Genomic DNA, 27,914 nt, shown 5'->3' with positions numbered 1-27,914 from the left:
GTGAGCCACCATGTGGTTGCTGGGATTTGAACTCTGGACCTTTGGAAGAGCAGTCGGGTGCTCTTACCCACTGAGCCATCTCACCAGCCCCCTTGGCACTTTTTTATAATGAAAAAAATTAATGGAATTTTTCTGGGTTACATACTAAGACTGTCTTTTAAAAAGTGAGTTAAGGGGGTGGGAGAGATGGCTCAGTGGTTAAGAGCACTGGCTGCTCTTCCAAAGGTTCTGAGTTCAACTCCCAGCAACCACATGGTGGTACACAACCATCAATACCAGGGTCTGATGCCCTCTTCTTGAATGCAAGTGTACATACAGATAGCGCACTCATACATAAAATAAATAAAATTTTTTTTAAAAAATGAGTTAAGATGGAAGGTGGAAAGAAAAAATGGAATCTCTGAGTTTGAGGCCAGCTTGGTCTACGTATCGGGGTCAGCCAGGGGACATAGAGAAACCATCTCAAAAAACCAAATGAAAGAAAGGCCAAGCGCAGGTGGTGCACACCTTCATTCCCGGCACTCAGGAGGGAGAGGCAGTCAGATTTCTGAGTTCGAGGCCAGCCTGGTCTACAGAGTGAGTTCCAGGACAGCCACGGCTATACAGAGAAACCTTGTTTTGTTTTAGAAAGTCAGAGAGAGAGACAAACAGTGAGCGAGCAGAATTGGAAACTCCTGCTACTTTCCTATGATCACAACATTCTTGATGTCAAGACAGGAAGATCATGAGTTAGAGGTTAGCCTGGGCTGCATAGCATGTTTCCCAAAATAAGAAAAAGTACTTATAGGAAAAGTTGTCTATATAAAAATTGGACTGAGGTGTGTGTGTGTGCGCGCGCCTGGAGAGATGGTTCAGTGTTTAAGAGCACTGGCTGCTCTTCCAGAGGTCCTGAGTTCAATTCTCAGCACCCACATGGTGGCTTGCAACCAACTGTATTGGGATCCGATGCCCTCTTCTGATGTATTTGAAGACAGCGAAAGTGTGCTCATACACACTAAATAAATAAATAAATAAATAGAAGAAAAAGGTTTAAAAAAATAGAATGAATTGTCTATAATTAGTTAAGCATAAAGATTTAATTTGGCTGGGTATGTTTACTTTCGTCCTGCCACTTGGCAGGCAGATTAAGTAGATCTCTTAGCTTGAGACCAGCATGGTTTATGTAGTAAGTTCCAGGCTAGCCAGGGAAGGCTACATAGCAAAGCTATCTTTAAAAAAATCAATATATAGGGGGCTGGAGCGATGGCTCAGCAGTTAAGAGCACTCAGTGCTCTTCTAAAGCTCCTGAGTTCAGTTCCCATCAACCACATGGTGCCTCACAACCATCTGTAATGGGGTCTGATACCCTCTTCTGGGGTGTCTGAAGACATCTATATGTAGTCATATACATAAAATAAATAAAATTTAAAAACCACATATATATGTGTGTGTGTGTACTATTTTTAATCTTATTTCTTTTGTATATAAATATTACATATAATATATAAAACACTCATTAATTCAGTGTTCCTAATACCGCAGCTTGGGAAGGCATATATATGTGCAGAAGCAGATAGATCTCAGAGTTTGAGGCCAGCCAGAGAAACCCTGAAACCCTGTCTCAACCTCCCCCTCACCCCCCAAAAAACCACAAAAAACAATAGCTAGTTTTTTACATTATATATTATTCAGTTTTGTATCACCCCAAGAAAATAGGCAACATGGACTACTGTGAACTAAAAAAGGGTTTGTTGTGACTCACAGATTTTAATATTTAAGTCTAAAATTGCATGGCCTCATTGAGTTGGGCCTCTGAGAGTCACACATCATAGTAGGAATTCATGTTCAAACAAGTGGTCCCTTCTTCAGCTATGCAGCATGTGGGTGGGAAGTGTAGGTCTGAGGGGTACCTTGGAGGGTATAGCCCAGCAACATCATTCCTACCACTTGTCCTACTTTTTTATAGACCCTTTGAGGATTTCCCAGTGTCTTTAAACTTTTTTTTTCCTCATAAGGGCCCTTCATGATCTGAGTGGTGACTGATTCTCTTCTCATCTTGAGTTCATCTAGTTTTGTTGGTTTTGATAATTGTGTGCGTGCATGTGTAGGCCCTACCTCTTAAACGTCCCCAGCACTTTTCATTGCTGCCAATTTAGGAACCAACCTGGTCTCTTAGGGAGACATTGAACATCCAAACCATAGCAACATGTACTGTGTAATTGTTGATTCTATCCATGTGAACTAGCAATGTGCAGGCCAGGCCAGGAGATGAACACATTATATGTCTGGAGAGTTCACAGTGTTGACTGTTCAAGTGACAGTTCACGTGTAGTCTATCAGGTGCTGTAGGAAGGGAGAGTGCAGAGGACTCACGGGGAGCATGGATGGCCTTTGAGACCTTGCAGAGCCTCAGTGATCGACAGTGAAGTATAAATTATAAACTGGGGCCTGCCGGGGTTTGCTGGGTCTGGAAGGAGCTCGTGGGTGAGAAGTGCAGGCCTGGAGGCTCGTGTCCAAGGGAGGGGAACTCTGTGTGCTGGCGTGAACATGGTCAGCGTGTTTGGAAAGGCGCTCAGGCTGATGAGGCTGCAGTCGGGCAAGATTAGTCACTTTGTTCCCTCTGGGTTGACTGATTCTAATGTGCTGTCGTTTTAATTTCAGGCCGCTTTGCTGAAGAATGATGAGACCAAAGCCCTCACCCCAGCTTCCTTGCAGAAGGAATTGAACAACCTATTGAAATTTAATCCTGATTTTGCTGAAGCTGTGAGTTTTGTTCAGAATTTGTTCCTGAATTTCAAGGAAGGGACAGTGCTGTTCAGTGTATCAGCGAGACACACAGATTTTAGGTTCTAACAGGAATCATGTTGGCAAGATAACAGCAGGGCCCAGACTGCAGGGCTCCCCCACCGTCCCTGCGCCAGAGGCCCTGCTACTGTATTCTCTCACTCATCCTTGGTATGGCTTTTGACAGGAGATGGTAGACTGATGGATAAAAACATTTGAGGGCTAAAAAGTTCTTTTCCTTTCTTCCTTTGTGAATGTTTTCAAACAAATTTTTAAATTCAATACCCTATTAGATTTGTCCCTCTGTGAGCTTCTTAATGTAATCTTCAGATGATATTTGACTTGACATCAGATTTTATTCATGGCAAAACAGCTCCATTTTGTTTCCCAGTAACTGAGACATCCATGTTAGAAGAGCGCTTTAGCTCTGCGCTCCAAAGCAAAAGGGTAAGAGTTAGCTTAGCGGCAGCTAATTCTCATTGCACAGTTAGAAGAGTTAACTTCTAACTTGTACAGGAATCAGGTTCTCATTAATTCAGTGTTCCTTAATACCTCAGTTTGGGAGGGCTGCTACCCTTCCATGTTACTTGTGGGTCCTAACAGCCAGTGGCACTGTAGCCTCTGTGTGTGTGTGTGTGTGTGTGATTCAATAGATATATTGATAAACCATAAACCTGAACAGACACCTAATGGAACTTTTGTCTGTGGACTGTTCCAAGCCACTATTTTGAATCTCTTCTACTTTGCCTATGGAGAAAAGACGAAGCTGAACTATGGTTTCCATGACTACTGATTGTTTCTTGTTGTAGCATTACCTCAGCTACTTAAACAACCTCCGTGTTCAAGATGTTTTCAGCTCAACGCACAGCCTCCTGCATTATTTTGACCGCCTGATTCTCACTGGAGCGGAGGGCAAAAGTAATGGGGAAGAGGGTTATGGTCGGAGCCTGAGATATGCTGCTCTCAACCTGGCTGCCCTGCACTGCCGCTTCGGTCACTAGTAAGTTGATAGACTTCTGTCCATGTGGATGTAGAAGACAAGTGTCTCAGTGTTAATTGAAACTCATTTTTAAAGATAATCCATTGCCAGGAGTAGTGGTGCACCCTTATAATCCCAGTACTCAGGCCGAGGCACTTGGATTTTCTAAGTTTGAGGCTAGCCTGGTCTACATAGGGAGTTTCAGGCTATGTAGTGAGGCCCTGTCTCAAAAAAACAAAAAAAAAAAATCCCCACTCCTCCACGCATGTAAACACATGTGTGTAATCCCAGCACTGAGGAGTTGGAGGTAAGAGGACAGGTGCAAGCTCAAGGCCAGCCTGGGCTACATAAAAGGCTTAGCCTGGGCTACATAGAAGGCTCAGGCATAAAGCAAAACCTAAAACAAGTCATCAAAAGGAAAGAAAAAAACAATTTTATTTTTAAAATAGAGAGAGAAACTAATTTGAGATTTCTAAATTTGTTTCTAGCTCCCAGAGTGATCCTTTTCATGAGTGGAAAATCCTCCTTAGCAGTGTGCCCCCTGGAGTCACTATGTAGTGTTTCATGCTTGAGTGCCAGGGCCTGCTTTGTTTTTTGCTTCTAAGAACAATCAGGCCATTTAGTGAATTAGGTCATTAGGTCAGGGGTTCCCCAGAGGACGTTTGGAGGTAGTGATGGTGCCGCAGAAGCTATTTTCAGTATTTAAAAGGCCAAGGGAAGTTGTATCTGCTGCTAGATGGCGGCACAGACTTTGGAAGGTCTGTGTGCTTTTGTATGAGTTCAGGCAGCCATGATGTGGAACCGATTGGTTTTGTTATATACCTGGCTTTATTGTTTGTTTATTTTGTTTTGTGGAAAAGACATGAGAACTTGTATTCAGGACAGGGGCAAGACAATTTGGGCAAGTGTATAGACATCTTCCGGTTGAAAAGATTTGTGTGAGAGAGGTTTGGCTTGGCTGCACAAGTGGTTGCTAAAGCAGGGTAGGAGCCACAGGTAACTGACATAGTCTGCGAAGAGCACACTGCTGTGCAGAGCCTCAGAAGAGCCCAGTGATGCTCAAGCCCAGAGCAGGGTGGCACCAGAGGGATGCAGGCCACAGACTCGGATTCCAGACTTGCTGCTTAGGTGAGGCTCCGTAATATCTTACAGTAACTCCTTCCCTTCTTGCTTTAGTAGCTGTGCGTCACTGGGCTTTACCGTGGTATAGTCACAGGACCCTGTGCAGGTTAATTAAGGGCTTTGCCATCAAGCAACAGCTCCAGCCCCAAGACCTTTCTTCTTCTTAATAGGATTTTGTGTTTCTCAACTGGCCTTGAACGCTAAGAATGACCTTGAACTTCTAATCTTCCTGCCTCTGTCAAGTGCTGGGGTTTCAGCTGTGTACCACTGCACCTGTTTATGTGGTGTGGTGCTAGAGATGGGACCTTGAGCAAGGCTAGCACTCTGCTGACAGTTACATTCCTAGCCCTGTAGTGTTGGACATTTTGATAGCTGCTTATTGGTCAGACACTTTGTCCTAGGCTCTACTGTGGGTACCAGGGAGTGCAGAAGTGGGAATAGGGGAAACACTGGCGTGAGGCTCATAGGAGAGTGAGAGATTGATATAGAATGAATATAGCTGCAGCATTGTCGCTAGTGTGGGCCAGGCTGAGAACTGTGGTAAGGGGCTGCCATTGCGGAAGAAGTGTTCTGGTCTTGCTCCAGGTGTGTGTGCCTTCACAGTTGTCAGGGTCACAGGTTAGTCTGGTCTGTCATCCGCTGACCTAAGATTGGAATACAGACATAGAGAAGCCAAGTGGCCTGTGCCTGTGTTTGGAGGGAATAGTCACATCGGTGAGTACATCCCAAAGTGGGAGCTTACAGTTTGTTTGAGCAGTGTGCTCCTGACTCTGCAAGTGAGAAAAATAGGAGGTGATGGAGAGCAGCATTCAGTTGTGAAGACCAGGTATGAACTCTGAGTAGTGAGGAGGCATCACAGCACATTTCAGAGAGGAATCCAGCTGTCTCTTGCTCTTTTTTAACCTTTTTTGAAACAGTTTCATGTAGCCCAGCCTGGTCTTAAAACTCCTGATCTTCCTGCCAATGATCAGGATTGCAGACCACCATGCCAGGCTCTTTTACTGAACATGTTTGCTTGACTCTCTTAAGTTCCCCAGTTGGTAGTCTCTAGTCCTGCTGTAGTACACTGTATGGTTCTCTCTAACTCTTCCTTCCAAAGCCTAGCATTGTGTGGCCATCTGCTGTTTAATGGAGCAGTATTAACTGGTGACACTGAGGACCTGTGTATGAAGGTGTGCTTCCTGCTCTCAAGTGGCTAGGGTGTTATATTCTGCTCAGCATGGAAAGCAGTTTGAAAGAAATGCAGCATAGGCGAAGTGTAGCCAGCTTCTCTAGTTGAACAAGCAGTTAAGGAAAAAGTAGGACTACTTAATTAAAACTGCACCTGTGAGGCTGTTGCTCGTGGTGAAGGAACGTTCGTTGTGTAGGTGCTTCCTTAAGCAAATGGCATCTGAGACACCTTACCAGAGGTTCTTACACGGAGGTACTGACAGACGACATTAGTAAAGCTTTCTTTTTTTTTTCTTTTATTTGCTCTTGGAAATTGAGAACATAAGGCATGGCCTGTGCCATTTAGAGCCTTGTGAAATGGTTAAAAACAATCCACAGGTTAAGTAAACTGAAGGCAAACACAGCAGTATTTAATGACGAACTGCACAATGGATTGTCTTCAGAGGCGCTGGCCCAGTGAGGCTGGCTGGACTTCCATAAGCCAGGGAGGTTCGGGGAGACTGTCCTGATGTTCAGGGGACAACTGGCATGTGAGGAGAGAAAAAAAAGACCAGAGATAGGAATCTTCAAACCAGACAGTGGTGGCGCACACCTTAAATCCCAGCACTTAGGAGGTAGAGGCAGGCGGGTTTCTGAGTTCGAGGCCAGCCTGGTCTACAGAGTGAGTTCCAGGACAGCCAGGGCTACACAGAGAAACCCTGTCTCGAAAAACCAAAACCAAAACCAAACAAAAAAGGAATCTTCAGAACGCTTCAGAAAATTGTTAGTTTGTTTATTTATTTATTGTTTTAATAATGATAAAATAGCACTGTACATAGTGGGTTGGGTTTTGTTGTTTTGTTTTAAACAATGCAGAAAATAGAGAAAAGTAAACTATTAGTCCTTTCCTTGCTGTCTTCTTGGCATTGGAGAGCTGGAACAAACATTTTAGAAGCAGCAAGGGAAACCATTGCCTTTACTAGACATTCCCCAGAGGGGCCGGCCTGCCTCCACCGTGGATGTGTCCTGCTCCTGGGGTTGGGGCAGCCGCAGAGAAAGCAGTCCCTAAATAGCTGTAGCTGCAGCTAGAGGCCTGCCCATGACGAACTGCGTGCAGATGACTTCCCCCTACCGATGCTTGCATGTTTGTGATTGTTAATGGGATATTAATGTTTAGTCTGTCATTAGTCAACAGGCAGAGCTCGCCCTGCAGGAGGCAATTAGGATTGCCCAGGAGTCCAACGATCACGTGTGTCTGCAGCACTGTTTGGTGAGGCCGTCCTCTGGTCTTGGGATTTTGCTCAGGGGTTGAGTTGGCCTCCCGAAGGCCCAGTTTCAATCAGGTGGTTTTGCAGTGGGATCAAAGGTCCTTAGCAGTGAGGGTAAATTATGTAGGTGGACACAGGGGGCCCCACAGTCATATAGTTTTCTTAACTTGTGGCATTTGTTCTGCTTGGAGCACTTTGTATCTCTATAGCGTGACATTGACGTTGGCATCCATGAGATGATGTACTTTCCTGGTAACTGGGTGAGATACTGGTGTAGCAAACAGTTACCAAGTATAGAGAGGGTGGAGAGACACTTAATCACCCGTGACTCTCAGCTCAGTTCAGTGCTGGATGGGGCTTTCTGCTTCCTTCTGACATGTCTACCACTCAGGGCTGTCAGAGAATGCCGACCAATTGCTTGTTTATCTCAGTCTGGCTTCGATAAAGCTTTTAATATGCCTAAGGGGTTTCATTTACACTCAAAACTCATAGCACAGTATTATAGAGGGTTTATCTTGTCCCTTTAAAATCCTTCCTTATGTCCACATTGATATTTCACTGAGATCCGCCGTTGCCATTGTTATGACACCTTTGATGGTTCTCTCTTGCCAGAGCTGGCTTTATGTGCTGGGGCAGAAGAGAGCCGATAGCTATGTTCTGCTGGAGCACTCTGTGAAGAAAGCAGTACATTTTGGGTTACCGGTAAGGCTCATCTTTCTGTGAGATTGTTACAATTAGTGGTGTTGAGCCTTTGTCTCTTCTTCTGCCCACCTTTGTCATGAACCGGCGAGACTTAGAGTGGGCATTCCTACATGTGGTCTCGTTGTTGGTTGTTTTCTGACTTTAATTATAAATCACACCACTAAATTCTGTTGGGTAGGTTTCTCTCTATTCCCTTTGTCCTAATAACATCTGTGAGAGCTCCACTTATCGACTTGATAAGAGATCTTTGTTTAATTTATTGAGCAACACTTAGTACATTTGCACTTAGGCAATTTGTAGAAATGGCTTTTTTCTTCTTTTCTAGTACTGGGGATAGAACTCAGCACCTCACACACACTAGGCAAGTGCTGTGCTACTGAGCTACATCCCCAGCCCTGGGAATGCTGAAGTTAAACCAGGGGTTGGCAAACTACAGCTTGTGTGTTAAGTCTGGTGCTCTGTTCATCTGCATACAGCTGTTGAGCCAAAAAACATTTACATGTTTAGATGGATGGAGCCGGAGAACAGCCACAACTGAGCAGAGACCAAGTGTGGCCTGCAACATGAAATCTGCTCTCACCCTTGCTAAAAAGTTTGCTGACCCTTGTTTTAACTAGTAAGCCTGACGGGAAGACCTGTTCCTCTCATTCTGCATGACAGGAAAAGGCTGAGTTGTTACTTCAGTGACACAGAGGCCGTGCAAAGGGCGTGATCTGTGTGCAGAAAGTAGGACTGGCTTTGGGGTGTAGACTGCTATTGGAAGAACATTATTCTGTCTCAGCCTCTGCTGAATCCGTGACCATAGACCATAAGATCTCTTAGGCCCATTCTCTGGAAGTTTGCAGCAAGATTGAGAACAACTTACTGTAGTGTTTGTTCAGTCTGTGCGTTTATTGTGTGCTTTCTTCTGGGAAAGGAAAGAAACATACATGGACTGAATTGAAGTGGCTCTTTATAGACTGATAAAGCTACTCTAGCTGTGGATTTAAACGGCCTGTTTAGATGGGCTTCTTACCCTCAAGGAGGATCCCAGACAGAAGCTAAGAAGAGAACTTGTTGCTCATGACAGGCGGCTTTCCCTTTTTGTCCTGTTACCTAATATGCAAGCACTGTTTGCTCTATTATCTCATTGTAATCCTTACCACGGTTCTCTATGATAGGTTTGATGCCCATTTTACAGATGAGGAAGCTGAGGCTTAGCTAAGAAGCTAAGTGACTGGCCCTAAGTCACACAGTAAGTAGCAGAGGCAGTGTCTAAGTCCAGGTTACCTAACGCTGAAGCCCTGGCTCTTTGCCATGTACCCTCTGCTTCTCTTTCAGCCCTAGCGTTTCAGGAACACATCTCTCATGGGTCAGGGTTAAGGTCAGGTCATAGGTTCTTTAAGTAGAGCTGTCACTGTGCATGTGCTGAAATGTGAAATCCACCACATTTCTGAAGAGCAAAACAAATTCTGTCATGTAATCTCTATCTTGGGTCGTGGGTATATCTGTCCCCTTAGTACCTCGCCTCCCTGGGAATACAGTCCCTTGTTCAACAGAGAGCTTTTGCTGGGAAGACGGCCAACAAACTGATGGATGCCCTAAAGGACTCTGACCTCCTGCACTGGAAACACAGCCTGTCAGAACTTATCGATATCAGCATTGCACAGAAAACGGCCATCTGGAGGCTGTACGGCCGCAGGTAGGTCTCCAGGCAGACTGCCAGAGCCACGGAGGTGTGGAGCCTTTAGAGAGATAGGCAGGCACTATGGAAATGGTCCTGTGCAAGCTTGTCCCCCTTTGGAGTTTGTTCACCGAGGGGGTTGGAGAAGATGCTTCATCATCTGGAGACATTTTGTAGTCTGCATGAACTTAGCAAAGTCTTCCCCACGCTCACAGTTTACTGTCCCCGGCTGCTCTGTGTTTAACCAACCGGTGGGTGATCTCTCATCTGGTTCGCACATTTGATCTCTAGCTCATGGGTATACTTGAGCAGTGACCAGCTGGCACTCACACCTCAACCACCTGACCCTGAGCTAAGAGCCCCCCTTCCTGTTCGCATGCTGCATGGCCTCCTTGTGCAAGTCCAGCGCCCCTCCACACAGCTGCTTGTGTAGACAAGGTTGCTTCTCTGGACAGCTGCAGCCACTGTCTGTTTTCCACTCAGCCACTGCAGTTTGGAAGTAAACTTCTGAACTAGACTTTCCCCTGGAGCCCAGTCTTAATTTCACACATCCCCTAGACAACCTGCTGTTTCTAGGAATTCCGTAATGAAGGGAGCGCCTCTTTACCAGTCTTGTTTTTGTATTTCAGATAATTTTTTGGCACGGTGTGCTCTGAAACAGCTGCCGACACTGGCCACTGCCTGCATTGCCAGAGCAGCCGGTGCCAGGATGGCATCGGGTCTGAATTTACCCGTGAAACCTAATTAGCATCCTGTGACCTCAGGGAACATCGAGGGTGGGGAGGTGGGGGTGGGGATCTGGGTGCCAAGTGCTCCCAGCTATGTTGCTACTCTGCATTTCCTTGGGGCCTGCATACCCAGGATACTTCTGCTCTCCTCGGCCTGAGGGCCGGAGAGCTGGCATGGGGAGGAGTTGCTTCCACACATCCAGAGCCGCAAGGGTTAATTTTCTTGCCTCTCCACTGAGGATAACTGTAGGGCATGGCTCAGGGTCAGCCTCATTCTGCTCCCTTTATAAAGGGGGACCTGTCCCCTCCTCTCCTCACCCAGCACCATGGCACTGCAGCAAGCCCAGATGTTGCTGAGCATGAACAGCCTGGAGTCGCTGAATGCGGGTGTGCAGCAGAACAATACTGAGTCCTTTGCCGTCGCTCTCTGCCATCTTGCAGAGCTCCATGCGGAACAGGTAGGTCGGTTGTGTTAGTGTGTGCTCTGTTGCTATGGCAGCACTGCTGAGGAAAGCGGCTTGGAAGGAAGCCCGTTCTCCATGGTCTCTACAGAGGTCTGCGCTCTCGTTGGCCCAGCGTGGCCACACCTCCAGGGTGGAACATGGGGGCCTGAAGTGCTTCTGGGGCACTGGGGCTCTGCCATTTCCTTCCTCTCGTGCTTGAGAAAAGCACTGGGTATGTCTCAGTGGGCCTGGTTGGTGTAGGTTGCTGAAGAATGAAATCCCCCATGGAGATAGTTTGAATATGCCACATTTGTCAAACACTGGATGTTTTGACATCGGTGAAGGGAACATGAGATGAGCTTGGCTACTGGTTTTCAAGAAGCGGAATAGGTTGGGTATGGTGGTGCACCCGAGGCCAGCCGGGTCTACATAGTGAGGTCCCAGACAGCCAGGGCTATCCTGGCTGGAGAGACCCTGTCACAAAAACAACCAAATGGTAAACTAAAGGAGATGGAAACTTAATGCAGCAGAGATGTTTGTGTGTGTGTGGAGAGGAGAGTTGGCTAATCCAGGCAGCACGGTGATAACGTTGTTCTTGTGGCTCTGAGCCAGGCCTGCGCTGGATGCTTTGTGTGTGTTAGCTTGCTGAATCCTTTGTAGCCTCATGAGCTCAGTGTCTTTTATTCCTGCTCCATAGAATAAGAATCTGGCAGGGCAGTGGTAGCGCACACCTTTAGTCCCAGCACTTGGGAGGCAGTGCAGGCGGATTTCTGAGTTCGAGGCCAGCCTGGTCTACAGAGTGAGTTTCTTTCTTTTTTTTTTTTTAAAGATTTATTTATTTATTATATGTAAGTACACTAGCTGTCTTCAGATACACCAGAAGAGGGCGACAGATCTCGTTACGGATGGTTGTGAGCCACCATGTGGTTGCTGGGATTTGAACTCTGGACCTTTGGAAGAGCAGTAGGGTACTCTTACCCACTGAGCCATCTCACCAGCCCCAGAGTGAGTTTCTGGACAGCCAGGGCTATACAGAGAAACCCTGTCTTGAAAAACAGCCACAACAACAACAACAACAAAAAGATTCTGAGGTCCAGGGGATTTAAGTGTCTATCTACCAGTACATGTCAGTTCTGTTTCCAGCCCAAAGAACAGTGAGGATTGGACGTGACCTTGACTTTTGTCCCACATAATTATACACAGTTCTCTTCATAGGAAGCTAAAGTCCTGATGCTGCCTCAGAGACCCCTTAGCTCAAAGGTCTCCTGGAAGAGAGTTATGGAGACTGAGTCTTCTCCTCACAGAGCAAGCTGCGGGTTAGGCCAGGCTCCTTCCTCCCAGTACCTCTCCTCACCCTGTGGTCTCCATCATTGTTAGGTGTAGACCCCATCTACAGTAAAGATCTCTCTGACTAACACAGGAAGGTTGGGCTCTGATGGGGCCTGTGTGTCCCCATTGGCTGCTGTCGTCCTATGCTCCCTGAGGTGTTTGTTCCTCTTATCTTTTCCCAGGGCAAAGGGCAAACCATCTGTATTTACTCTCTGCTGTCTTCTAGGAATCTCATGTTACCCTTTTGTTTGTTTGTTTGTTTCCTCCCTCTTGGCACCAGAGCTTCATGTGTTCCCTCCTCCTCTGCAGTGTGTGTGTGTGTGTGTCCCATGGGCTCCTCAAACTTTTTTTGTTGTTGTTGTTTTTGGTTTTGGTTTTCCAGACGGGGTTTCTCTGTGTAGTCCTGGCTGTCCTGGAACTCACTCTGTAGACCAGGCTGGCCTCGAACTCACAAATCCGCCTGCCTCTGCCTCCCAAGTACTGGGATTAAAGGCACATGCCACTACTGCCTGGCCCAAACTCTTTACTAAATGTGCCACTTAACTATGGTATCGGGAGAAAAGATAGACGATAAAGAAATTTCAGCACAATTCTGTATGTAAGCACAGAAGGCAGAGGTAGGACGGTAGAGTTCTAAACCAGCTCTGAGGCCAGAGGGCACCATGGGTGTCATTCTGTAGGTGCTGTCTACATTGCCTTCTGAGACAGGGTTTCTCACTGGCCTGGGCCAGCAAGCCCTGAGGATCCGCCTCTTTGTGTTTCTTTAGTTCTGGGATTACAAGCTCACATTACCACAACCAGTTTTTCATTTCTTAATTTTCTTGGGATTAAATTCATAACTGCAGAGGACATACTAAGCCCTTTCTCCAAGGTTATCGGCCCCTTTCTTGTCCTGACTGACTGACCGACGATCCTCCTGTACTATTCCCTTCTAAGTCTCAAGGGGAAGTGACTGCAGTGTGTATGTACAAAATCTCTTTACTTAGTCTGAAGTTTGGACAGCCCATCTCAGTCCTGCCCTTGCTCTCTGACAGAAGAAAACAATGGACAGGATTGGCTGTAAAAATTATGGAAGCAAAATGATCATTTGCTGTTGTCTTTCAGTGTTTTTGCTTCAAATAAAAGCTTAATTGTGCAATCGTTCTGCATAGTTCACACTTGATGGAATGATTAGAGAAAATTGAAAAGCTTTAACTAAGGGACTGGAGAGGTAGCTTAGTGGTTAAGAGTATTGGCTGCTCTTCCAGAGAATCCAGGTTCAATTCCCAACACCTACCTTGCAGCTCACGCCTGTCTACAACTCCAGTTCCAGGGCTTCTGACACCCTCACACAGACATGCATGCAGGAAAAAATACCAATGGACATAAATTATATATTAAAAAGAAAAGCCTTAGCTAAAAAGATAGCCCCCCACAACATGTCTGTAAGAAAGGCACGCGTGTTGGTTTATGGAAGAACATGGATGCCAAAACAGAGAAGAGAAACTCAGTCATGTTGAAATTAAATTTAAGACAGTGGGGTCAGCGCGATGGCTAACTGGGTAAAGGCCTTGGTGCCAAGCCTGACAAGCCGGGAGCTCATGTGGTAGAAGGAGGGTACTGGCTCTTCCCTCCCCGCACCATTGTCCTCTAACCTGCACATTGTCCTCTAGCTACACAAATGTAGGGGTACACACACTGACTAAATCACGACAGTGAGATAGTTTCAGCCAGGAAATGAGGCAAAAGTTTTCACGACCTAAAAAAATCCCTTTCATGTCTCTGCCTATGAGGGAACAGCTGTGCACATCTGTATGCAGAGCTATATCCCCTCCCCCAATGGTTAGTGCAACTTTATAAAGTAGAATTAACTAGAGACAACCAGACTGCCTACAGGTTATTGTTTGTTTGTTTATTATATGTGAGTGCACTGTAGCCGTTTTCAGACACTCCAGAAGGCGGCATCAGATCTCATTACGAATGGTTGTGAGCCACCATGTGGTTGCTGGGAATTGAACTCAGGACCTTTGGAAGAGCAGTCAGTGCTCTTAACCTCTGAGCCATCTCTCCAGCCCAGGTTATTTTGATGTATCAGTTTATCTACCTTATAAGGTATGCTAATAATAGAGTTATATTAATACTGGAAAATTTAAATCACTCAAAAATTTATTTTGCCTGATGAGATGGAGTGCACCTTTAATCCCAGCATTTATGAGGAGAAGAGGTTGGCAAATAGTGATATCCTGTCAAAAAACAAAAAGAAAACTCCATGACTTATAGAATTTTAATCATGCAGTTACAGTGTTACACATATTTTACAAGAAAATAATATGTATAGCTATTTTTGGAACCTCTATATTTTTATATTTATGAGCATCAAAGAGTCTTGGAAGATGTGTCAAACATATCTGAGATTCTCTTTGAGAAGGATTACAAGCAACTGTGCGTGCTTTTGTTTTATTTTGTTTGGATGAGTATTACTGTGTAAGTTTGTGACCCCGGCTGCTCTGGAGCTCAGCAGGTAGAATAAGCTGACTTATAACTCACAACTGTTGTCTCCTCTGCCTCCTAAGTGCTGATGGTGCAGCCATGAGCCACGAGAGCTGCTGTAATTTTGTCTTATTTAAGGTTTTTTTTTTTTTTTTTTTTTTCTCCTAGAAAGAACTTTGCTTCTCTGTATAATTCAGCACAGTTTCTCAGCCAGGCACAGGACAGGCACCTGCAGGCTCAGTACCTGGGAGATGGAGGAATGGGGAGTTCTGCCAGGCTTAGCTGTGCCTTGCCTTCTAGGCTAGGCTAGGCTACAGTGAAACCTTGGCTTCTCTACACAGGGTTTCTCTGTGTAGCCCTGGCTATCCTGGAACTCACTCTGTAGACCAGGCTGGCCTCAAACTCAGAAATCCACCTGCCTCTGCCTCCCAAGTGCTAGGATTAAAGGTATGCACCACCACTGCCCAGCGAAACCTTGGCTTCTTAACTGTGAGGCCAAGTATAAACATTTCTTGAACGTTTCTGTTCTGTGGTACACATCATGTATACATACATGTGTATATCATGGCTGTATATATCTGTCCAAATTGAGTACAGAGGGTGATGATAACTATTTTCAGAACATTGTTATGATTAAAGTTCATATTTTAACATGAAAAAAGTTTTTTTCTTGTTTTTGGTTTGGTTTTTTGAGACAGGGTTTCTCTGTGTAGCCCTGGCTGTCCTGGAACTCACTTTGTAGATCAGGCTGGCCTCAAACTCAGAAATCTGCCTGCCTCTGCCTCCCGAGTGCTGGGATTAAAGGCGTGCGCCACCATGCCCGGGTGATTTTAAAAAATCTTCACTAGCTCACTAAGGAAGAACAGGGAGGTCACGTGAACCTCCTAGGTGTGTGAGCGGGTATATTGTCAGAACTGGTATGCCAATGAGACCATGCCTTTCCGTCCTAGGGCTGTTTTGCGGCTGCTGGTGAAGTATTAAAGCACTTGAAGGACCGATTTCCACCCAACAGTCAGCACGCCCAGGTAGGCTGCCTTTCTCCTGCTCGTACAGCACGATCAGTTGTATCACAAGATAGCTACACAAGCAGAAGGTAGTGCTTGCCCAGCAAGCATAAAGCTTGAGTTCGTCCCTAGCTGCCTGTAATCGCAGTATTGAGGATGGATGACCAAAAATTCAAAATCATAGCTGGGGAGGGATGTAAGCTTAGTGAGCATCCACAGGTCCTGAGTCTAATCCTCAGTACCACACACACACACACACACACACACACACACACACACACACACCTGACTGCCTACCGAGTGTTTGGTACACCACTACCTGGCAAAAATAAATCTTTCGAAAGTTCAGACTCATACTGGACTGTATGGAACATTTGAGGCTAGCCTGCAATACCTGAGACCCTGTCTCCAAATTAGAAACCAAACCCAGCCTCCTTCCGTATGATGTTTAAGGGTGAGTATTAGAAAAGTTTGGGAATCGTGAATGGGAATGGCAGGCAACAAGGTGAATGCTTAGTATGGAAAACAGGAGGGAAATAGGATTTGACAAGAATGGACAGAGAATTGAAGACCATCAGGGTAAAGTACAGTGTGAGCTGGAAGGTGGGCTTGGAGCTGCTTTGTGTTTTGTGTTTGTTCTTCGAAATGGCCTTGGACCCTTGATCCTCCTACCTCAGTTTCCCAAGTGCTGGAATTATAAATGTTTGCCACCACCAAATGTGGGCTTCTCTTTGCTTTTTGCAAAAAAGCAAATTGCTTGTAGCATTAAATAAATCAATAAATAACCTCCAACATATATGTGAATTGTAAGGATTTTGCAACAATAATGTGAATTTTTTTTGTATTTAATTTTTCTTTAGTTATGGATGCTGTGTGATCAAAAAATACAGTTTGACAGAGCAATGAATGATGGCAAATTCCATTTGGCTGATTCACTTGTTACAGGAATCACAGCGCTTAATGGCATAGAAGGTGTATACAGGTAAGAGCCCTGGACAGCTGCCAGCACAAAACAAGAGGCAGAGGCAGGCAGGCAGTCTGAGGCCAGCCTGGTCTACAGAGTGAGTTCCAGGACAGCCAGCGCTGCAAGAGACACCCTGTCTCGAACAGAGAAACAAATAAATATAAACTAAGATCTCCCTGGGCAGTGGTGGCTCATGCCTGTAATCCCAGCACTCGGGAGGCAGAGACAGGCGGATTTCTGAGTTCGAGGCCAGCCTGGTCTACAAAGTGAGTTCCAGGACAACCAGGGCTATACAGAGAAACCCTGTCTGGTGGGGGAAGAAAAGAAAAGAAAAAAACAAAAATAAATAAACAAACAAGGTTCGTGTGTGTGTGTGTGTGTGTGTGTGTGTGTGTGTGTGGTGTGTGTGGCGGTCACCTGTGCTTGTTCACCTCTGCTCAGGTCAGGCCAGCTGGCCTCGAGTTCTTGCAGACTCCCCTTCTCCCATCTCTCTGCTAGGATTGCAGATGCTGTGCTGCCATCCAGCTTTGCATGTGCTCTGGGGATCCACATTCAGGTCGTCAGACATAGTGTCAGGTGCTTTAACGCTAATTAGTTACCTTGATTTTCTGTGTGTCAGTGTTTTGCCTGAATATATGTGTATGCATCATGTGAGTGCTTAGTACCATTGAAGGTCAGAAGAGGGTGTGAGAGCCTTTGTAACTGGGTTCTGGATGGTGTGGGTGCCTGGAACTGAGCAACCAGAGCTTTTAACTGCTGAGCCACCTTCCCCCCCCCCCACCCCCACCGTATTTTTTCTTTTTCTTTTTTTTTTTAAGATTTTATATCTAAGTACACTGTAACTGTCTTCAGATGCACCAAAAGAGGGCGTCAGATCTCATTAAAGGTGGTTGTGAGCCACCATGTGGTTGCTGGGATTTGAACTCAGGACCTTCGGAAGAGCAGTTGGTGCTCTTAACCACTGAGCCATATCTCTAGCACTTTCTTTTGGTTTTTCAAGACAGGGTTTCTCTGAGTAGCATTGGCTGCCTTGAAACTCATTCTGTAGACCGTGTTGGCCTCAAACTCAGTCAAAATAATTTTTAATAGTTTTATATTTGCTATACTTTCATTTGTGTATTAATTAATAATTTACTTTCAGCTTTAGTTGAAAAAGTCAAGGGTGTGATTTGTTGTTGTTTTCTGTTTAGGAAATAAGAAAATAGATAATTGATAGTCCTTTCTTTCTCTCTTTCTCTCTCTCTTTCAAAGATTTATATGAGTATATGAGTACACTGTAGCTGCCCTCAGACACCCCAGAAGAGGGCATCAGATCTCATTACAGGTGATTGTGAGCCACCAAGTGGTTGCTGGGATTTGAACTCAGGACCTCTAGAAGAGCAGACCACCGTGCTCTTAACTGCTGGGCCATCTCTCTAGGCTTTTTGTTTATTTTCTCTAATTTAGAAGTTAGCAGTCATGCTGAGGAGATAAATCCTTGATCCCAAATGGCTACAGTTGAAAGGCTTGCAGACCTCTGTGTAACCATTACTGTTTGTTTTGATTGTTTCAGGAAAGCAGTCGTACTGCAAGCTCAGAACCAAATGACAGAGGCACACAAGCTTTTGCAGAAGTTACTGTCGTACTGTCAGAAGTTAAAGAACACAGAAATGGTCATCAGGTAAGCAGTCTGTCGGGGGTGCCACCGGGGCTGGAAGGCGGGCCTTCTCATCCCACCCTCCTCTCTGTTCAGCGTCCTCCTATCAGTGGCAGAGCTGTACTGGAGATCTTCGTCCCCGACCATCGCCATGCCTGTGCTCCTGGAAGCTCTGGCCCTCTCCAAAGAATACCGATTACAGTACTTGGCCTCCGAAACTGTGCTCAACTTGGCTTATGCCCAGGTAAGCCAGTGTGGGTGTTCCCCACCCCCCTCGCTAAGGGGGACTGTGGGGATGAGGGTGTGTTATGTTTATGGGGTGCATGTATGTGCATATGGAAGCCAGAGTCAGCCTTGACTGCCATTCCTTGGAGGCTGTCTACCTTATTTTGAGTTTCTCTCACTGTGTGTGTATAATATTATATATATATATATTATAAGACATATTATAAGATTTTATATGTATACACACACACACACACACACACACACAGTCTCTACCGGGACCTGTGCTTTCCTTTAGGGTGGACTGGCCAACCACTCTAACCATCAAGCCCTATGATCCCCATGTCTCTTGCAAGCCCATCACAGGGCTTACAGGCTCCTGTCACTGTCCAGCTCTTTATGCGCTTGCTTGGGAATCAAACTGAGGTTCTGTGGTTTGCATGCATGGCAGGGATGTTAACAACTGCGCCATCTCCACAGACCTCGAGCATCTGCTTCCCACAGGCAGTCACCACACTTAGGCTTTTTATGTGGTTCTAGGGGTGTGAACCTCTGGTCTTGTGTGGTAAACTCCACACTGATCCTTTGAGCCATCTTCTCAGCTTCCTCATATGCAGATTTTTGTCTGAATACCTGTTTCAGGTTTTCTTAGACATCTAAGAATGGAACTGTTGAATCATATGATAATTTTAATTTCTTTTTTTTTTTTTTTTTTTTTGGTTTTTCGAGACAGGGTTTCTCTGTATAGCCCTGGCTGTGGCTGTCCTGGAACTCACTTTGTAGACCAGGCTGGCCTCGAACTCAGAAATCCGCCTGCCTCTGCCTCCCGAGTGCTGGGACTAAAGGCGTGTGCCACCACGCCCGGCTAATTTTAATTTCTTTTAGGAACTGCTTAACTTTTTATGGCATAAACGTTGCTAAATGGTTCATAGTGGACTCGTCATTCTTGTGTTCTGAGTAATAATGTATTAATACATTACCAGAATTGTCTGAGTATGAATTTGCCAGCTCTCTGGGATTTTGTAGTTTCCATTCCTATACTGCATGTGTGTGAAGTGGAGGCTCATTGTGGCTTTGGTCTCTGGTCTCTGGTGACCAGTGACTTTGAGCATCAGTATTTGTTAGGTGAGAGTGTGCATGCGAGTGCAAGTGCCCTCAGTTCAGAAGAGGGTTTGGGTCATTGGGACCTGGGGTGAGTGCTGGGAACTGAACTCGGGTTCTTTATAGCTTCTCCATGACTCTTAACCTCTCTAGCCCTCTTTCATCATTTCTAATTTTTATTGTTTTGTTCATTTGTTTGTTGTTTATATAAGGTCTGGTTATGTAGTCCAGGCTGGCCTACACTTGGGATCCTGCCTCTGCATCCTAAATGCTAGGGTTATAAGCTATTTGTGTCACAAAACCTGGCTTCCTCCACCCCACCTTGAGACAGGGTCTTCCTGTATACCATGTGTACCTGGGGACTAACTTAACTATATAGACCAGGCTGGCCTCAAACTTGGAGAGTCCTCCAGTCTTTTCTCTGTAGTGCAAGGATAACAGGTGTTCATCACCAAAGCCGGCGAGGCTGTGTTTAATTTTGATGTTGACTTTTGTTTTGTTGAGTTTTTGTTTGTTTGTTTGGTTGGTTTTGAAATGGGGCGCAGGATGGCTTTAAACTGATCTCCACCTTTAGAGAGCTGTGCTGCAAGCCTGTACCAAACATTTTCTTCTAGTCACGAGATGTATCTTCTTGATCATGTTGATTAATATTTTTTAATTTTGATAAATTCAGTTTTAGCCATTTTTCTTTGTGAGATAGGATCTCGTATGTAGCCATTTTCTTTGTTTCTTGTGCTTTTGGTATTGAATTGCTAATCAAAGAAGTGATTGCCACATCTAAGATCATAAAGACTTTCTTAGTTTTCTACAAATGTCACACAGTTTTAGCACTTAGATTTAGGTCTTTGACATTTATGTGTGTACATAATGTGTCTGTGTTTATGTGTATGTGTGTATGTGTGCTTGTGCACGTGTGTGTCTGTGGAGGTCAGAGATCCTGAGGTTGAGCCTCTCACTGACCCAGAGCTCACCGAGTCAGGCAGGCTGGCAACCAGTTATCCCCTTCCTGCCTCCTGAGTGCTGGGTTAGACCCAGGAGTTTAGGAGGGGCTCTAAGATCAAACTCAGTCCTCACGCTAGCATGGCTGGCATTGCGAGTTCAGCCATTGTTCCAGCCCAGGGCTTTGAATTATCTTGAGTTGATTTTTTATACAGATTTCATTGTTTCCTTTGTCAAATCAGTCATCCCAGCACTGTTTATTGAAATTTATTGGAAAGACTTCTTTCAGGCCAGCACTTGGGAGGCAAGAGGCAGGCAAATCTCTTGAGTTCGAGGCCAGCCTGGTCTACAGAGTGAGTTTCAGGACAGCCAGGGTTTCACAGAGAAACCCTGTCTCAAAGACAAACCAACCTTTTCTCCTGCTAAACAATGTTGGCACCTCTGAGAAAACCAGTTTGTGCCAGCTGTGTCCAGTGACTCTTGGACTCTGAGTTCTATTAATTGCCCATATATTTGTTCTTTTATCAATAGTGCCATGTTATGTAGAATGTGTACATTATTCTATAGAATGTAGAATTGAGTGCCCTCGAGTACAGGGCACTCCTGACTTAGCCTCCCATGCACTGGGGCTAGGTATGCATCACCAATCCATCTCAATAATGTTTAGATTACTTTAACTGTCTAGTTCTCTCTTCCTGTGGTGTTGAGGATGGAACTGGGAAGTGAGAGCCCCCACGGGCTTTCACCACCATGCCTGTAAAGACAGACTTGAGGGCTGGGCTAGGCGGGGCATGCCTGTGATCTCATCACTTGAGAGATAGAGGTTGGAGAACTGCTGCACATATGAGGCCAGCCTAGGCTACATAGTGAGTTACAGTCCAGCCTAGGCTACAATAGTAAACCTTGTCATAAATAAAACAAACCCAACCCCAAATAAAACAATACGAGTCCAAGCTTTCCATACCACAAATGGCCACTCTCTCCTGCATCTGTTGAAGTCATACTGCTTTGTACGTGTATTCTCTGGGAACGTATTGTGCAGGATGAGATAGCCTGTGTCGTGGAGAAAATACCCAGAACACAAGCCCATCTTGGTAATGGGCACAGGACATGCGTGTGTACAGTGATCTGCTGTTTCCTTTTTAGCTCATCCTTGGAATCCCAGAACAGGCCTTAACCCTCCTCCACATGGCTATCGAGCCCATCCTGGCTGATGGGGCTATCCTGGACAAAGGTCGTGCCATGTTCTTAGTGTCCAAGTGCCAAGTGGCTTCGGCAGCGTCCTATGACCCAGTGAAGAAAGCGGAAGGTAGGAGCTGTGTGGAGAATGCCGGGCTTGCCTGTCGGTTGCATTTGCCTGCTGAATCAGCTCACCAGCCCTGCAGTCTACGTTTTAGTTTTAACTTTTAAAACAAAAAAGTGAGACAAAACTTTCCATAGTGTGGTGGGCTTTTCTCTTCTTCATATTTTAAAGAGAGTATAAGAATATCTGATATATGGTATATATCATAATATATACTAGCTGAATCTAGATAGCAAGTTTTGAAAACTGAAATGTTAACTGTGGATTTCCCTCCCCCACCCCCATTGTCAGCTCTGGAAGCTGCCATTCAGAACCTCAGTGAAGCCAAGAACTACTTTGCAAAAGTCGACTGCAGAGAGCGCATCAGGGATGTTGCTTACTTCCAGGCCAGGCTGTACCACGCTCTTGGCAAGACCCAGGAGAGGAACCATTGTGCCATGATCTTCCGGCAGCTACACCAGGAGTTGCCCGCCCATGGGGTGCCCTTGATTAACCATCTCTAGCCAGGAGTCCCTGCTTGATGTTGTGTATTTGGGGGTGGTCATTACATGCTATCTCGTCAATAAACTGTTCTGATCAGTTTGTCTGAAGTGGGTTTTTATTTTTCTGGGTTGAATTGTCAGTATCTTTGTTAAGAACTGTGTATCTAGGGGCTGGAGAGATGGCTCAGCAGTTAAGAGCACTAACTGTTCTTCCAAAGGACCTGGGTTCAATTCCTAGCACCCTTTTGACAGCTCACAGCTGTCTGTAACTCCTGTTCCAGGGAGTCTGACACCCTCAGGCAGACATAAAAGCAGTCAAAACACGGATGTACATAAAATTAAAATAAATTATTTAAAAATAAAACCTGTGCATCCTCTTAAATCTGCTTACAGAGGGTTGGTGGCTCAGGGCTCTAATCCCAGCACTTGGGAGAGGTAGAGGCAGGCTGCTCTCTTAGAGCAGTCTAGTCTCCATAGAGAGGTTAAGGCAAGCCAGTGCTGCACTGTGAGATCCCGTTTCAAAGAGTAAGATTTGAGAGCTGGGGAGACAGCAAGTTGGGGACCAAAGTGTGGATTTCCAGATCCTACATAAAAGTGAGGGGAGACATGTCGGCTGACAACTACCCCAGCCCTCAGGAGGCAGAGGTGAGATTGCTCATGCAAGCTGCCTAGCAGGAGTAGCAGAATCAGCGGGCTCCAGAGACTCCAACAAATGGAGGGTCATAGAAGACACCTAGCTTCTGTTCTGCCTCCCCTCTCCCAAAATGTGCACACAGGCACATAAGCCCTCATACCTGTATACCCACAAAACTGCATTTAAAAAAAAAAATAAGCGTTTGGGGCTGGCAAAAATGTATTGTCAGGTTTCACACAGATCGGACATTGAAAGTTCCATCCCCTGCACCCATATAAAAGAGAAGAGAACTGAGTCCACATAGTTGTTCTCTGACTGCTGTGCACAGGACCACATGTTGGGACACATGCCATTCACACCCCTAATAGAAAGGTTTACTGGTTTGTTGTGGATTTTGTTTGTTTTCTTCTAGTGCTAAGGATCCAACCTAGGGCCTTGCACATACCAGGCAAGTGCCCATCCACCGAGCTATAGTGCCAGTCCCACCCACCCTCCTCTAACACCACATGCTTTCACGAGTCTTAGGTTTACTTCTGTAACTTCCGTATCTTACCCTGCTGTCACTCTGTGTCACACACAGTCCTTGTGTGTGCTTGTTCACAGCACATAACTGGAGATAAAAAAGGAGACAGTGACTTTATTTTGTGGTATTAACAATAGCAAATTTTCTTGTTTTTTTTTTTTTGTGTGTGTATCTCTTTTGCATACATGTACTTTTCTGTATGTAAACATGGAGGTGATTATAAGGGAAAGGAAAAGAAGCGTGGAGGGGGTCTAGAGGCGTTGTTAAACATTCATTTGCGTATCTCAACCCTACAGTTAAACAGAGTGAGTTGTCTTTGTGTGTTCATGAATTTCTTCCCCTTCACACAGGCAAATGCCTATGTTTCTGGGCCAAAGCAGCCTACACGAGAACAGCTCTTCTAAAGCCACAAGGAACCAACCAAATTTTGCAGCTTCTGTCATTGGCTCTTTCTCTGTTATATTTAAACCTTCTAATGAGAAACAGTTTCTCTCTGAAGCAATGAAAAACAACTCCATCCGCCAGGGAGCGTTTGCTGGCCAAAGACAGCTGCTCTGGAGACAGGCTCACGATAGAAGTAGAGACACGAACTGGAGTGTTGATGTTTAAAAATCTTTCCTTTAATTTCTGTGGAAGCTGTATTTGTAGAGATGGAATCACAATAATGACTGTATACTTAAAAAAAAAAATTCTTCCAGCAGGAAACTCCATAGTGAATTTATTTTCCTTTATGTTTTGTTTCTTTTTAGACACTGTAGCCCAGGCTGACCTCAAACTTGGATCTTCCTACCTCAATCTCCCTGGAGTCCTCTGTAAACAGGTCTGTGTCACTGCAGCTGGCTGATACCTGCTTGGGGGGCGGGGAGGGGTGGAGACAGTGCTAGGTTACCCAGCATCTCACACACCACCAGTCCTTGTTACCATTCATGTGCACCAACGTTAAACCCCAGCACTGTCTGGTCCTCACCATAAGTTCTAGGCCAGCCGAGATGCTGGAGATTAAGCCCCGATCCTTACGCACCTCACTCAGAAAATTATATGCCAGAAACCTCTCATTTTTATTTTTCATATGGCCCTACAAATTCCAGTCAGTTCTGATACATCTTGACAGCGCCAACGGATGGAAAGTGGAAATATCAAGAGTAACCCCAGACACAACTATCTGGGTGATAGCTGACTGGTCTGGTGAGAAAGGAATAGAGAGCTTTGTAGTCATCAAGCATTTGGGTCCGCTATCCCAGCGGCCTTCAGAAATTATCCTCAGAGATCTCCTGGCATGTTTCCTGACCTGGGTGCGGATAGCTAAAATTTACAGAATGGGCTGTTGTGAGCTCTTTACCCAAATAGTCACATTTCTGGAGTTAGAGGGATGGCTCAGTGGTCAAGGGCACTTGCACTTCCAGAGGACTCAAGTTCACTTCCTGGCACCCCCACATTGGGTAGCTCACAATTGCATTTAACTACATAGCATTTAACTATATAGCTCTGGGAGAGACAAGGGTCCTTTAGGCCCCTGTACACATGTGACACAGACACGAATTAAAAAAAAAATTGTTTTTAAACCAACCCTATATTTCATCTTGAGAACAGTCTTAAAGACTAGGCAATAGTGTTAATTCAGTTTAACAGATGGTCCTGGGACAGAGAGAGGTGAAGTTCCTTGCCCGAGGTCTTATAACTAGCAGGTTGTAGACTTGGGATCCTGATGATTTCAGCGTTACCCAGATCCCACTCTTTAGAAAGGTCCCGGGATGTTTTTGTGAGCACTTACTATTTGTTGAGTAATAATACCATTCATCATGTGCTAGACACCACTAAGAACTTTCACATCATCTTTACGCATGGTGCTCTCCTCCTTTTACCAATGATGAAACTGAGCCCTGACCTCGTGGCCTGAGCCATCCCTGTCAGTGGTAAGGACCAGAAAAAACGATTCAGTCCCTGGCATGAAAGCCTTCCTCTCTCTGCAGGCCATCTTTGTCTTCACCTGTATGCCTGGACTTTTCCTACTTGTTTTGAGTAGTCAGTCGTGTCCTGATGTTTTTCTTTTTGCAAATGTTTGCAGAGACAGATGAAGAGCCCTCTTGCAAACCCTTCCTGACACCTTTTACGATGCTGCTTGTATTGAGGACTTAGAAAGCTATTCATCTCGCTGTCGCTGCCGTACAAGGTAGCTTCTCAAGGCCTCTTTTTAGCTGCTGCTCTGTTGAAGAGAAAGAACCCGCTGAATCAAGTTCATTGGTGATATGAACCCCCCCATCCTTTTGTTCTAGATACTCGAGCCTATGCAACAGAACATTCCCGGGAACAACGTGAGTGGCACGCAGGCTAGCTCAGGAAGGTGGGGCGGAGCCTTGGAAGGACAGATGTTGTGAAGCCATCCACGTGGGGGAGAAAATGATAAAGTCTTAGATTTCTACGCCTTGCCTCCTCCACAGGGTTTAAGTTTTCCTTAAAAAAAAAAAAAAAAGACTCAGATGTCATGTTTACTTATTTTCCTGGCCATCTGTGTTGTCAGGACAACAAGATCCATTGCCTAGAATAGGATTTTCTAGCGATCTTGGAAGGGGGTGGGGGGAGTTAAAAATGCAACACTAACTCTTGTTTTCTTATCTCTGAGAAGGAATTGGTTTATTTGTGTGGGATGGCTCCTAGCACAAGAGGAGCTGAATGGCAGTGACAGGCAATTATAGTGTTCTGCACTTTGTTCTAATTTGCTTTAATAAGAAAGGCACATAAATTGATGGGATTTTTAGCACCGTGCTAAGTATATCGGGAGTTAGCTTCAGTGAACACTTGGGGACTAGGCACTGAGCTAATGTCTTCACACACATCCTCCTGTTGAATCCGTGGGGCAAGTCTATGAGCTTCGTCATGTTATTATCGGTATCTGATAGCTGATGAAGCCAAACTGGGAGAGATGGCCCAAGCTTGCAGATAATTACACGTAATTAGTGGGTTCGAGGGACTGGAAGCAAGTCCATCTCAGCCCAGAGTTATTGCCTTTCCACCTTGATGCTGAGCTATGCAAATGTCTTGGGTGTGGTGCCTGGCCAGACCCCAGGAATTTAAAGCAAAAACCCACCAGCGAGTCAGACTCAGCTCCTTTAGCTTAGCAGGGAAATGTTTATCCAGCAAATGCAAGGCCCTTGGTTTGATTTCCCCCCCACCACCACAGAACAACTTAAGTGAAGAAAGAAAATCAAGACCAAAAGTTGGCTGACCATCAAATAATCCAAGAGCTCACAGAGGTCAGAAGAGGGAGTCAAGGTGGTTGTGAGCTATCATGTGGGTACTCAGAATCGAACCCGGGTCCTCTGAGTACTTGTCACTGTCCAGTCATCTTTCCAGCATTTTAAACATTTCGTTAGCTTTTAACTTTATACTGGGTTTCTGCCTGTTATCTACAGTGTTATAATAAAACCGTGGGCAATTTAGTATAACATGACATACTCATATAGAATTATAAATTTTAACAAGGAAATTATAGGGTTGTTTTTTTTTGTTTGTTTTTTGTTTTTGTTTTTTGGTTTTTTGAGACAGGGTTTCTCTGTATAGCTCTGACTGTCCTGGAACTCACTTTGTAGACCAGGCTGGCCTCGAACTCAGAAATCCACCTGCCTCTGCCTCCTGGGGGATTAAAGGCGTGGCCACCACGCCTGGCCTGAAATGATAGGTTTTAACAGGAAAGAAAACCAGGACCTCTTAGTTACCTTAGGAAAGCAGTTGCCCAACCCCCAAAACCCATCCTTTTTTTTTTTTTTTTTTTTTTAAATGGCCTGAAACAATGAGTTTATTGGATTTCCTTAGAGGAACATGAATGACCTCTGAATAGCTTCATCACTTCAAAGTACCCCTCCCCCGTTATGGATGATGACCTCAGAGAAACTGCTTCATGGAGTGCCCTCCTAAATGGCAACACACTGGACAATTGCATGAAAATCACCCTGTGGTGTTTATAAATAAAGTTTTATTGGGACACTGCTACATCCATCTATTCACTATTGTCTGTGGTTGCTAAATGGTGAGGTCGCCTGTGATCTCTCTGTAGAGAGCATGGGATGGAGCCTGAAATGTGGCCAACAAGTGCCACATTTCATGACCCCAAAGTCCCACCCTGCCTACTTACCCTACTATAAATTTGGGGCTGGGGAGGGGTCTACAATACAGAAAAATACAGAACTATGTACCCATTATTCAGCATCGACTATTTTTGCAATCTATTTTACAACCATTTATAGAGGAAATAAAACAGCTATGTTATCTTCCTATACTCCCTGCCCATTCTCTGCCCTCAATTCCTTCCTTTATTTATCTATCATTATTGTTTTGTCTTTTTGGAAGCAGGGTCTATATAGACCTGGAACTTCCTATGTAGACCAGGCTGACCTTGAACTCATGGAGATCCTCCTGCCCCATGCCTCCCAAATACCGGGGTTAAAAGTGCCACCATACCCGACCCATCTTCCTTTATTTTTATTCCATGTG

General features: G+C 45.2%; 1 protein-coding gene across 2 annotated transcripts in view; it reads left to right on the top strand.

Moving 5' to 3' along the window:
- The window catches only part of Anapc5 (anaphase promoting complex subunit 5), a 33,519-nt gene extending 11,142 nt beyond the window's left edge, over positions 1-22,377 (top strand). Inside the window, exons 6-17 of one of the 2 annotated variants that reach the window (XM_021161783.1) lie at positions 2,641-2,742; positions 3,573-3,763; positions 7,202-7,283; positions 7,894-7,983; positions 9,522-9,664; positions 10,697-10,832; positions 15,566-15,640; positions 16,480-16,601; positions 18,136-18,243; positions 18,316-18,463; positions 21,631-21,793; positions 22,079-22,377. In XM_021161783.1, coding sequence (XP_021017442.1) covers positions 2,641-2,742; positions 3,573-3,763; positions 7,202-7,283; positions 7,894-7,983; positions 9,522-9,664; positions 10,697-10,832; positions 15,566-15,640; positions 16,480-16,601; positions 18,136-18,243; positions 18,316-18,463; positions 21,631-21,793; positions 22,079-22,290 — 1,572 coding nt within the window. In that variant the 3' untranslated portion in view covers positions 22,291-22,377. Of the gene's footprint in view, positions 1-2,640; positions 2,743-3,572; positions 3,764-7,201; positions 7,284-7,893; positions 7,984-9,482; positions 9,665-10,696; positions 10,833-15,565; positions 15,641-16,479; positions 16,602-18,135; positions 18,244-18,315; positions 18,464-21,630; positions 21,794-22,078 lie in introns of both variants that reach the window. The other variant, XM_021161782.1, reaches the window with a different exon arrangement.
- The last annotated feature ends 5,537 nt before the right edge of the window (positions 22,378-27,914 follow it).

The sequence above is a fragment of the Mus caroli genome, chromosome 5 (genome assembly GCF_900094665.2).
Source record: "Mus caroli chromosome 5, CAROLI_EIJ_v1.1, whole genome shotgun sequence".
Lineage (NCBI taxonomy): Eukaryota > Metazoa > Chordata > Mammalia > Rodentia > Muridae > Mus > Mus caroli.
Note: the sequence above shows the minus strand (reverse complement) of the source record. Positions and strands in the feature narration are given on the sequence as shown.